Source organism: Marmota flaviventris, chromosome 4 (assembly GCF_047511675.1).
Source record: "Marmota flaviventris isolate mMarFla1 chromosome 4, mMarFla1.hap1, whole genome shotgun sequence".
In the NCBI taxonomy this organism is placed as follows: Eukaryota; Metazoa; Chordata; class Mammalia; order Rodentia; family Sciuridae; genus Marmota; species Marmota flaviventris.
Window position 1 is genome coordinate 37531632 of NC_092501.1, and position 12122 is coordinate 37543753.

At 35.4% G+C, this 12122-nt stretch overlaps 1 protein-coding gene across 12 annotated transcripts in view; it reads right to left on the reverse strand.

Annotated features, from left to right (window-relative positions):
* Positions 1-6828: 6828 nt before the first annotated feature.
* Shld2 (shieldin complex subunit 2) overlaps positions 6829-12122 on the reverse strand; it is a 79618-nt gene continuing 74324 nt past the window's right edge. For 11 of the 12 annotated variants that reach the window (XM_071611113.1, XM_071611111.1, XM_027940004.2 and 8 more), the window contains 2 exons: positions 10944-11059; positions 6829-7183 (listed from right to left, as the gene is read on the reverse strand). In XM_071611113.1, coding sequence (XP_071467214.1) covers positions 6945-7183; positions 10944-11059 — 355 coding nt within the window. In that variant the 3' untranslated portion in view covers positions 6829-6944. Of the gene's footprint in view, positions 7184-10527; positions 10626-10943; positions 11060-12122 lie in introns of all 12 variants that reach the window. The other variant, XR_011707306.1, reaches the window with a different exon arrangement.

Genomic DNA, 12122 nt, shown 5'->3' on the forward strand with positions numbered 1-12122 from the left:
TGTGGGATCTGTTCAAGGGTCTTTAGTGCCTCTTTGATGAAGCCTCTTCTATTTGTCCATTTTTAATTGCGGGTTAGGCTATGCATACTCAATATTACCTTCTTTCTTCCCTCTCTTCCTCCTTGCTTCCTTCCACCCTTCTTTCTGTGTAAATAATCTATTCATTTCCATTGATGAAGAGTTTAAATCTGATAAATGACCAGCCTCTCTGATGGCTCTTTGTTTTTTGATCATCTGCTTCCAAACAGTTTGCTGATTGACAAACTTCCAGGCAGGGATAGATGGAGTGGAGGGAGTGGGGATACTGCGGGGATGAAGCCCAGAGTGCATGGTGGTGTCCCGGGCAGGAGGGACACTACTGACAAGGCAGGCAGGGCCTCGAGGTGGCAGGGACCGGGACCGCGCGAGCTGGGCGCGGGGTCCTGGCAGAGAACCACCCTAATGGCTCTGTGCCTGCACCACAATAATACCGCCCTTTGGCAAGGGAGTCTCCAGCGCCCTCTACTGTTCAACATCCTTCTCGACGTTAAAGAGCCGCTTAGGGGGATTTGAGGGTGAGCATAATTTAGGGAAAGATGGATTTGGAGCTGCGAGGCCATAAACTGGTACCTAGTATACCAGCCCTGCCAGAATCTTCCCGTGCGGTCCTTCCAAAACAGTGCCTCTTCCTCCCTGACTTCTTTGGCAGTTATTTCTTTGCTTTTGCTTTTACCACCCAACCATGCAACATATATGTAATCTAAGAAATCAGAAAGGAAATAGTCTTTGTCTCTGGCTTCCTTCATTGCACATTATGTTTTGAGATTTATTCTTCATGTATGTAAGCATACATCCTTCATGTTCAATGCTGTATAATACTGCATGATGCTTTGCTATTTATCCATTCTACTGCTTATGGACTTTGAGGTTTTTTTCTTGATTGGGGCTATTACCTAGATTGATTTCTTGTCTTGGCTATTATAGTAGTGCTGCAGTGAACATGGGAGTGAAGATATCTCTGATATTCCAATTTCATTTCCTTTGTATATATTCCCAGAAGTGAGATAACTGGATCATATAGTAGTTCTATTTCTAGTTGTTTTTTGATTTTGTTTTTTTGAGGAACCACAGTATTCTGCCATAATAGCTATACAATTTACATTCTCATCAACAGTGTATGAAAGTCCCACTTTCTCCTCATACTTGCCCTCATTTGTTATTTTTGGCCGTTTTTGATTATAGCCATTTCAGCTGGGCTGAGGCAGTATCTCATTGTGGTTTTGATTTGCGTTTCCCTGATGATTAGTTATTTTGAGCATTTATTATGTACTTGTTGGTCATTTGTCTAACTTCTGAGAAAGTTCTATTCAGATCATTTGCTCATTTTTAATCAGATTGGTTTTGTGATTGTTTTATGTTTTGTTTTGTTTTGCTATGAAGTTGAGTTCTTTATACATTCTGGAAATTAATCCTTGTTTTACTCGTGTGCAAATATGTTCTTGCATTGTGCAGGTTATCTCTACCAAAGTTTCTAATTTTGATGTTATTAAATGAAGTGGGTTTGATTTCTTTTATATCGGTGCTTTTGTATCTTGTTTTAAATGTTTTTCCATGCCTTGAGATCATGAAGATACTCTATTCTTTTCTACAAGTTTTATTATTTTGTCTTCCACACTTAGATCTAGAAATCACTCAACATTGATTTTTAAGTTATGACATAGGGTCCAAGTTTCTTTCTTTCTTTCTTTTTTTTTTTTTAGAGAATCGGCGGACACAACATCTTTGTTTGTATGTGGTGCTGAGGATCGAACCCGGGCCACATGCATGCCAGGCGAGTGCACTACCACTTGAGCCACATCCCCAGCCCCTCTTCCTTTTTTTTTTTTTTTTTTTTCCATAAGGATATCTAATCATCCCAGCACCATTTATTGTAAAACTATCCTTTTCACATTGGTTCATTGTACCACCTCAGGGATAAATTAAGTGTCTGTATATGTTTGGGTCTGCTTCTGAGGTCCTTCTTTACTTTGGTCAATTTGACAATCTTTATATTAATACCACCATTTCTTAATTTTAAGAAGTCAATATTTTGTTCAATAAGTCCTGGGTCTGTTCTTCAAGAGTGTCTTGGGCTGGCGGTGTGGCTCAGTTGCTGAGCATTATGAAGCTCTGGGTTGGATCCCCAGATTAAAAAAAATTAAAAAAGAAGAAGGATATCTTAATTATTTGGACACTGCATATTCATATAAATTTTAGAATCAGTTTTCTAATGCCCCCCAAAAAAGTTTATTGTGATTTTGATTGGCATTATTGAGCTCATAATTATTCAAGGAATAATCAACACTTTTAATGTTCCATGCCCTTTAATTGGTCAACATGATATATTCTTCCATTTTTTAAACTCTTCTCTAAATAATGTTTGTAATATGATATATAGAGGTCATGTACATAGTTCATCAAGTTTTCATAGACATTTGATTTTTTTATGTTATTGTAGATAATATTGTTAAAATGTTTATCTTTTTATTCTTGCTGGTATGCAGAAATTAAGATTTTTGATCTCAGCAACCATGCTAAACTCACTAATTCTAATAATTTATCTCTAGATTATTCTAAGTTTTCAATAAACACAAGTATGATTATATATCTCACATCCAATCCTTATGGTTTTTATTTCAATTTTTTGCTTGATTCCTCTGCCTAGGAATACCATACAACTATTCAATATAAGTGATGACAGAAGGATGATAGAGCTGTCTTATTTCTGTTCTTAGAAATCTTCCCACATTTCATTGTTAAATAAAATGTTTACTGTAATTGTTAGCTTCGTAGAATAAACATTTCTGTTTAAAAAAACCTTAAACCTATTTTAGCAAGTTGTCCTAGTAGCACATTGCTGGGTTCTAGCCAATCACAGCACCCAGTTATAGTCACAGGTGGCCAACTGTTCAAATCATGTTCAAATAAAAAGCTGGACACAACTCAGCTTTCTCTATACCTCACTCATTTCTCTGTGTCATTTTTCCCATTTTTTTGTCCATAAAACCTTTCAGATGACATTGCAAAGGAGATTCTCCCTAAATCCGCTCTGGTTCTGAGGAACTAGAGGAACCAGAGGAACCAGCCCAGTTTATGAATCTTTCTTTGCTCATTTAAACTCTGTTAAATTTCATTTGTCCAAAGTTTTTCTTTTAATAGAAAATGAAAATATCTGACCATGAAATATCTGGAGCTGGGAATGTGGCTCAGTGGTAGAGAATGTGCCTAGCATGCATGAGGCCTTGCATTCAGTCTCTAGCACTGGAAAACAAAAATGAAAAAGAACAGAAAATTTTTCATACTATTTCCTAACAATAATTTTCACTCAATATGCTGTAAACACCAAAACCATGTTTTTTTTCCAACTGTTTTGTTTACCTTATTTTTTCTTTTCACTTAAAATTTTTTTCCTGATTATTCTTTAACAGCTTTATTGATATGTAATTCAAATATGCAATTCACCCATTTAAAGTATGAGTCAGTAATTTTAAAATATCATATTCCCATTTATTCTCAATTATTTTTATTCATTTATTTATATTCTCAATTTTTAAAATTAGTTTCTATATGCTATCCTTCAGGGACTTTGGTTATTATTGAATCAACTTTATTAAATCTTTCCAAATAGCAAGGACATGATAGAGTGTTCTACTAATTTCTATCTCCTTTTATTCCCCTTGTGGCTTTTCAATCATTTCCTTTGAATATATAAAGCTTTTAGAGTTTCTATTTTATCTGTGAGCATTATTATTTTATGTTTAGAACTGTATATTACTGGAGCATAGTAATATAGCAGAACTTTGTAAATTTATATTATGTGTAATATAAGTTTAAAGAGTAGTATATTATTAGTATTTTTTGTTGGTTTCCCAACATTGTTTTTCTGGGTATAGATTTTAAATATTAAAAATAGTGATATTGTAGCTTATGACTTTTTGTTGCATACTCTTTTTTCTTCTCAAATCATGGCCAGCATTTCTGGTGATGAATAGATTTTTGAAAATATAAATAATACTTATACTGGACTTTTACCTAGAATTTATATATACTCAGTGAATAGACAAACAGCCTAATAAAATAAATGTATAAATGACTTGAGCAGAAACTTCATTGGTGAAGATAAGCAGATAGTGAACTCGAGAGTGAAGTTGTTCAACATTACTCATCAGGGAAATGCAAACCCAAACCACGAGACATCACTTTGTACCCACTGGAATGGGTACAACGAATATGACTGAACTCCAAATGTTGGCAAGGATGTAGAGCAACTGGCACCCTTATACTGGCTGGCAAAAGTGTAAAATTACACAACGTTGAAGAACTGTTTGCACTGTCTTATGAAGTTGAATATATACCTATTTTATAAACCTAGAAATCTCAATCCTAAGTATTCCCTCCCCACCATTAAAGCATATTTCCACAAGACTTGTTTAAAAAGTATATTTAACAGCTTTATTCATAATAGCCCCAAACTAGAAACAACCCATATGGCCTTCAACAGGAGAATGGATAATAGAGTCATATATAGGTATATTTCTCAGAGAAAAGAAAATATTGCTGAATTTTCATCCATGAAAATATGGATGGAAAAAAGCCATTCACAAAGGACTATATATGGTATGGTTTCCTTTGTATGAAGTTCAAGAACAGATCAAACTAACCTATGATGACAGAAATCAGGGCCACGGTTGCCTGTCATGACTGGGGAGTAATGGGAAGAGATAAGGGAATCTCTACAGTGATGGAAATGTCCCAGGTCTTGATTGGAGCATCTGTTGATAACAAATGTATATATTGGGCAAAACTCAACAAGATGTACATTTAAGACTTGTGCATTTTACTGTGCATAAATTTTAACTCAATTTCTTTTTAATTATAAGAAAAGGAATCTGATTGGCCCATCTGGAGTCAGGTGTCTTGCTTTCCTTCAGGAATCAGTTTTTGCTAAATGATCAAACCAAATAGTAGAGACATGGTTCAAAGAAGGGGTATCAGTGTATGCTTGGCTGCCACCCCACAAAGTGTCAGTATATATTATGTGGTGTTAGTCTCTGTTTTCAAAACCATACCATCTTTTTCTATATTTGGGAAGTGTTTAATATATCAAAAAAAATTTTTTTTGTTGTTTTTGTGATGCTAGAGATTGAAGCCAGGACTTCACATGTGAGAAAAGCACTCTACCACTGAACTAAGTCCCCAGACTTTATGGAATTTTTACTCTTAAGAAGTTAGGGAAATTTTTCAAATGATTTGATCAGATAAAAATAATATAAAAGGGGCTGAGAATGTAGATCAGTGTTAGAGCACTTGCCTAGCATATGTGAAGCCCTGGGTTTGATCTCCAGCACTGTAAAATAATAATAATAATAATGGAAGCTGAGTTTAGTCAATACATGCTGTATATTGTACTCAATATATTTATTTGTTCAGTTAAAATATAATGCTGAACCCCATTAACATGTATAATTAATGCATGTTAATCAAAAATAAAGTGAAAATAGGCCCCAATTCCCCGCCCTCCATAGTAATCATACCATTTTAGTATGAATTTGAATTTGAATCGATGGCCATACCACCCTGAACGTGCCTGATCTCCTGTCTGATCTTAGAAGCTAAGCAGGGTCAGGCCTAGTTATTTCTTGGATAGGAGAATTCTGAATTTGCTCCTAGTGTGAAGAAAAGAACACAGGTTGGAAGACATCAACTCCAGGCTTGCATTTCATCACACAGTAGATGATTTATCTAGGGGAGCCAACTATTTTGTTTGAATTCAGTCTGTCTAGATACAAAATGAGGACAATTCTTTCTCTATCCACCTTTTAAGCTACTGAACAAGAACTTGGCAGTCATTTGCTCTAATTCTCTTATCTTCCCCAGGAAGAAACTCATCAGTTAAGGCTTTGCTCTTGCTCTTCTTTTCTGACTCAGATCCTTTTAAGGAATTGTTGAAAGCTATAGACCCTTCACCTCAGAAGAATGATGTACTTGTGTGTGTACGCACTCCCATGTGTATATACAATATGCAATATACCTTACTGCATATTATGTTTCAAAGAATCACAAAATTCCTGAAGTTCATTCTTAGGGAAGTCAAGTTTAAAAATCCTGAATTAGAGAAAACAATTAGAATCAAAAGAGTTTTTTAAAAACAAACGTACACTAAAATAAGCTTGTTTGTTTCAGCATGAACGTAGTTATTTTCAGGCAATGTTATTAATATATATTATTTATCTATAAACACTCAACATGTTCTAGACTTATAGGTTAAATGCCACTCCATAATTCTAAATTAGTGACTATCATTTTATAAGAGTTTCCTCTACTATCATGAGAGAACAAGTTGCTAAATGTTTTTAAATTAAATAAGGCACTCAAATTCTAGATATGAAGCAACAGCAGGACTCTTCCCCACTTTTGAGTTGAAACATGATCTTGTTTCCCACATTTTCAGTGCTTTCTATAGAAAGACATGCTTGTCTTACACTTGTCTGAACAAAGGTTTATGTAAATTAATGCATTATCATGTATAGTTCTCTATAATCAAGGAAAATTTTCATGTTGATAGTTTATTGAGGTAGAAATAAGACAAAGTATATTGAGTTTGTGAGTATAGCAGAAAAGCAATTTCTGAGGAAATGTTATATGTGTGGATGCCCAGTATTTAGCATAGAGCCTTGAACACAGAAGGGACTAAAAGGTAACATTTAATTCCTAGGGAACTACATATTGCCTTTATTGCTAGACAATTTCACCAGAAGAAAGGAAGAGACTAACAAATAAAAACAAAATAAATAATAAAACTTCACAGAATTTTCTTAGAAAAAATAATTTTAATTCATATGTTTAGCACAATTTTCTTTATTTTATATATATATAAAATAAGCCCAAAGCAAAACCCCTATCATTCATTTAAAATACAAATCATTTCAGTACTTCCTCTTTGGAATGTCTACAACTTCCTCATGTGGCCTCAGAGAAGGGCTCCACGCCTTACATTGATCAGGACAGAAATCCAGTAGGGAGAAATCCTGTTGCAATGGGTAACTATTTTCATCTAAGACAAAAAGGCTCTGAATCTTCAACACACAAGGCTCTGTGCTATCTGTCAACAAGGAGAGAAGCAGGTCTGCTGCAACCATTCCATAGGTGATCTCTGAAGAAGGTACTAAGGAAGAACAAAGATATACAAGAAGCGTTCAATATCCCTTCCAGATTAATAGATACACACATTGAGTGTTTCATTGTTTCATTTGGTTCCTCAAGTCTCACACCCATGTTAAATTTCTCATTTTATACCTCTCTTTCAAGTTTCAAGTTACTGAAGGCAGTCTAATACAATGGCCTGTGATTCTCATTAACAGGAAAAGCAAGCTCAGAAGATGAGTTATTCAGGCTGACAGCAGCTCCTATTGCCACACAGCCATCAGCTTCTTAATGTAGCAAAGAACTGAGACTAATGTTCCCCTAAGTTATGAATAAAACAAAAAGAGAGTATCTGTATAAAAAAAAGACTCTCATATTTATCTGATCTATTGTTTTTAATCACAATTACCTACACATATACTGCTTGAAGAAGTGTTCTGGATTTTAGATTTTGGGGGGATTTAGGAATATTTGTGTGTGTGTGTGATATATATAAATATAAAGGAGATCATGTGAACAGGACCCAATTCTAAACACAAAATTCATTCATGTTTCTTATACACATTACCTTGAAGGAAATTTTATACAATATTTTTAATATGACTATGTTTTAACTACAACTTGTTACATGAAGACAGCTGTGGAATTTGCTACTTATGGCACCACATTGGCACTCTAAGTTTTGGGTTTTGAAGCATTTCAGATTTCAGATTTTTTTTTTTTACTTAATTTTAATATGAAAGAACCTGAATCAGTTATTTAATGAATACCAAATTTTGATAACTAAAAATTACGCATAGATGGAACATTTTATTTTTTGTCCTATATTCTTCCTCTTATTTTTTTTTAGGACACCTAATGAGTTACTTTAGCAGATTGTTTAATCCCAGACTAACAGGGCACTATTAACTGTGTTGAAATTGCACTAGTTCCTTGACCAATACCAACAGTCTTTCTCGGATTGGGCTACTATTGTCCTGGAGGTCATATTTCCAGAAATAAAGTAATTTGAAATTTTTGTATTTCCAGAAGTATGGTAATTTAAAATAGCATATTTCCAGAAGTATGGGAATTTAAAATTATTGTATTTTCACTTTGATAAACAAAAAAAAATCTGCACTAGTGATTATATGGATGGTCTGATAACCTCTTTGTAACTAATGATAATCTAAAATATGCCAAGAAATATAACTGTCTCAAAAATGGATAAGCACAAAGCATATCTGATATAAGAATGATGCTTCTCTGAGAAATAAAGACTACACTGTGTATAAAATGGAAGAGATAAGACCTTGGGATGTGGCTTGATGGTAGAGTGCTTGCCTAGCATGCATGAGGCCCTGGGTTCAATTCCCAGTATCACAGATAATAATAATAATAAGAGATAAGACTGACAATATAAAAATATTATCTTAAAAGATGAAAGAGATAATATTGAAAATATAAAAGAACATTGAGAAAAGGAATGAAGATAGCCAAAAGAATGCACGTAAAGAAAAACAAATTACAAAAGCAAACAAATGAAGATTCTTCAAATTAGGATGTAGAAAGCTGGAAAGATATGGCTCCCACCCCAAGTTATTAGAAAAAGCTAACTGACAAAAATCATCATTTTTCTTGGAACCACAGAAAAACAAGGTTTCACAGCAAGCCAAGAAGAGTGGGTAGGACAGATACCTCCAAGGAGGGATGGAACAGGAGCCAGGTCCAATCACAATAGGGCTTGGGAAGAAGTCAGGCCCACCAAACAAACAGGAAAAGAAGAATATGTTCAATTTTTTAATGAATTGCTAAAAGTCAAATACAGGCCAATACCACAGACATAAGGGAATTTGCATCTGTGCTGGCCCTTCCATGTGGCTGTTTTCACCTCTATCAGGTGCTCATAGCCTGGGGCAGCACAAGACATCAGAAAAGGCTTCCAACTGTTGGGAAGTCCTGAAGGAGGGGAGAAAAGTACAAAATGCTGCCTGGGCTTCCCCATAAAAGAAACAAAAGCCTTAACTGCTGGAGGAAAGATAGTAAATTCTGTTGCCCCAGAAAAGGACCCAGTATAGATGAGAGAAAAATAAGAGAAAAAAATCCTTCTAACCCTGGAGAAGAGACAGAAAACCTCTCTAGATCAAGATGCACAATACACTGCTGCTGAGGAAGGGACAGAGCCACACAAGCAAGAACACCAAAGTCACAGTGGAGCTCATTTGCCATGGCAAAGGGGGCAAGGCCACAGAGGAAGTGTCACACCCAAAACTCTATAAGACTGGAACAGAATCATAGAGAGAATCATCCTGGTCCCCTTCCCCGACCAACCTAGGATGCACCAAATAACAACCAACAGAAGCAGGTCAGCTTGAGGACATGTAAGAACATAGAGAGATTCAAAATACAGTCATGCACCACATGAAGTCATTGAAACACTACACACATGATGTTGGTCCCATAGATTGCAATGGACCCGACAAATTCCTATCACCCAGTGATGCAGCCTTCCTAATGTTATTGGGTAAAGCATTATCACGTTTTGTAGTGATGACAGTGTTCAACTACTGTGCTGCCAGTTGTATAAAAGTATAACACCTATAATTTTTTATACTACCTAATATTTGATGATAATAAACAACTATGTTACTGGTTTACTACAGAATATTTTTTAAATTGTTATTTTAACTGTACTCTTACCTATTTTTTTTTAAATCATTTACTATAAAAGAGTATGCTGTGTTACACTGGCAGCAGCCTCATATATCTCATACAGGTCTCCTGATTGCATCAAGCGGCCATGTGGAATGATTGACCTGTACTCTCCAGGTTTGCATAAGCATACTCTATGACACTTACAAATAACATGTTTCTCAGAATATATCTCAAATACAACTGTAGCTAAACAGAGGATTTTGAATATTCTCAACACAAAGAAACAATAAAAGTTTGAAGTTATGCAAATGTTAATTATCCTGATTTGATCATTATACATTGTATACACATATCAAAATATCACACTGGACTCCATAAATATGTATAAGTATGGAAAGAAGCCCTGTAAAGTCCAGGTACAAAGTGAAGGACTAAAGCTTGCAGCAGAGCAGGAGTAGAGGGAAGTGCTGCTCACCATTCTCACAACAAAATACTCATGAATCTGAGGCCCATGCCTGAAGTCAACCATACCCCTGCCCACGCAGTAAAGATCTAAAAGAAGAAGCATGCTAAATGCAATGTTCAGCATTCAAAAAAAAAAAAAAACTATTACACACACAACAAGCAAGAAAAACAATACACCATTAAGAGACAAAGCAATAAAAAGAGCCAAATTAGTTCATCTGCTTAAAGAATCTGAGGCTAATGAGAACAGGTATGGAGTTTGATTACCTGATAGGTGCAGTATCTTTGCTTTGTCCTTAGCCACTGACTGTCCCTGACGTTCTGGCTGAAGAGCTTGCAAATTCATTCTACTGAGAGTAGACTACCTTCAAATACATGGAATTACACATTCATTTATTTATTATAAAACTTGGGCCCTGGGGCTTTTGCTGACCAATGGGGAATTTAAAGAGAGGTTAGGTACTTCCCCGTATTCATGTACCCAGACAGGTATAGAGCAAATCTCACCTTTTAACTTACACAGACTTATGTTTTACTCAAGGTAAATTATCCTTCTGCTTTTATGCTGATGAAAAAAAAGTCAATTTACAACATAGCATTCCTTCTGTTCCAATATACTACCTATACTCCTGAATGGATGGTTTCATGAAGAAAATCTCCTTGATGGAGTGTTGACACATTACCTACAATTCTGTTGAGGCAGTCTGGAGAAATGTTGAGAAGAATCTTCTCTATCAACTCTGATCCTACATGGATGCAAATGTTATGTGTTCCATCAGCTACAGTCATTAAAGCTGGCCTACAAAAAAAAAATAGAAAATAGAAGTTAAAAGAGATCATTAATAGAGGGAAATTTAGTATAACAGAGACAAAATGTGACTAAGGATTTTCCCACTTTACCCATATGGTGATTCTAGGTCCCATCCTCTTCTCACTCTACACTCTTTCTCCAGGCTCACTCTCTCCCTCCATTCCTTTTTTTTTTTTTTTTAACTTTTTAAAAATTCGTTCTAATTAGATATATGAAAGTAGAATGCACTTTGATACATCAAACACAGATGGAGTATAATTTCTCATTCTTCTGGCTGTACATGATGTAGAATCCCACCAATTGTACAGTTATATATGTACACAGAGTAATAATATCTGATTCATTCTACTGTCTTTCCTACTCCCATATTCCCTTCCCCTCCCTTCACTCTCCTCTACCTAAAGTAACTCTACTCTTCCCTAGCCTCCCCTAGCTTATTGTGAATTAGCATCTGCATATCAGAGAAAATATGAGGCCTTTGGTTTTTTGGAATTGGCTTATTTGGCTTAGCATTATGTTCTCTAGCTCCATCCATTTACTGGCAAATGCCATCATTTCATTCTTCTTTAAGGCTGGGTAATATCATCACATTTTCTTTATCCACTCATCTGTTGAAGGGCACCTAGGTTGCTTCCATAGTTTAGCTATTATGAGTTGAGCTGCTATAAATCAGCATACTACAGTGACGCAGCCACATCAATGTTTACAGCACTTCCATTCTCCCTCCATTCTTTATGTCAACAAAGACAAGCTGAATATTCATTATGTACCATGACTGTGCTAAACATTGGCTATACACTAATAGCAAGACAAATCTGATGCCTTCTTTAAGGAACTTATAAATTTAGTAAGAAAAAAGAAAATAAGTTTTGTTTGTTTGTGTTTTTGTTTTGTTTTGGTGGTACCAGGGATCAAACCTAGGGGAGAGATGACTTGACTGCAGTGTCAGTGGTGGAAATGGAAAGAAGTGGGCAGATTTAAGAGTGTTTGGAAAATAGAATTGGCAAACTTTAGTGATTGAGTGGGCTTTGACCATTTGTTTGAAAAAACG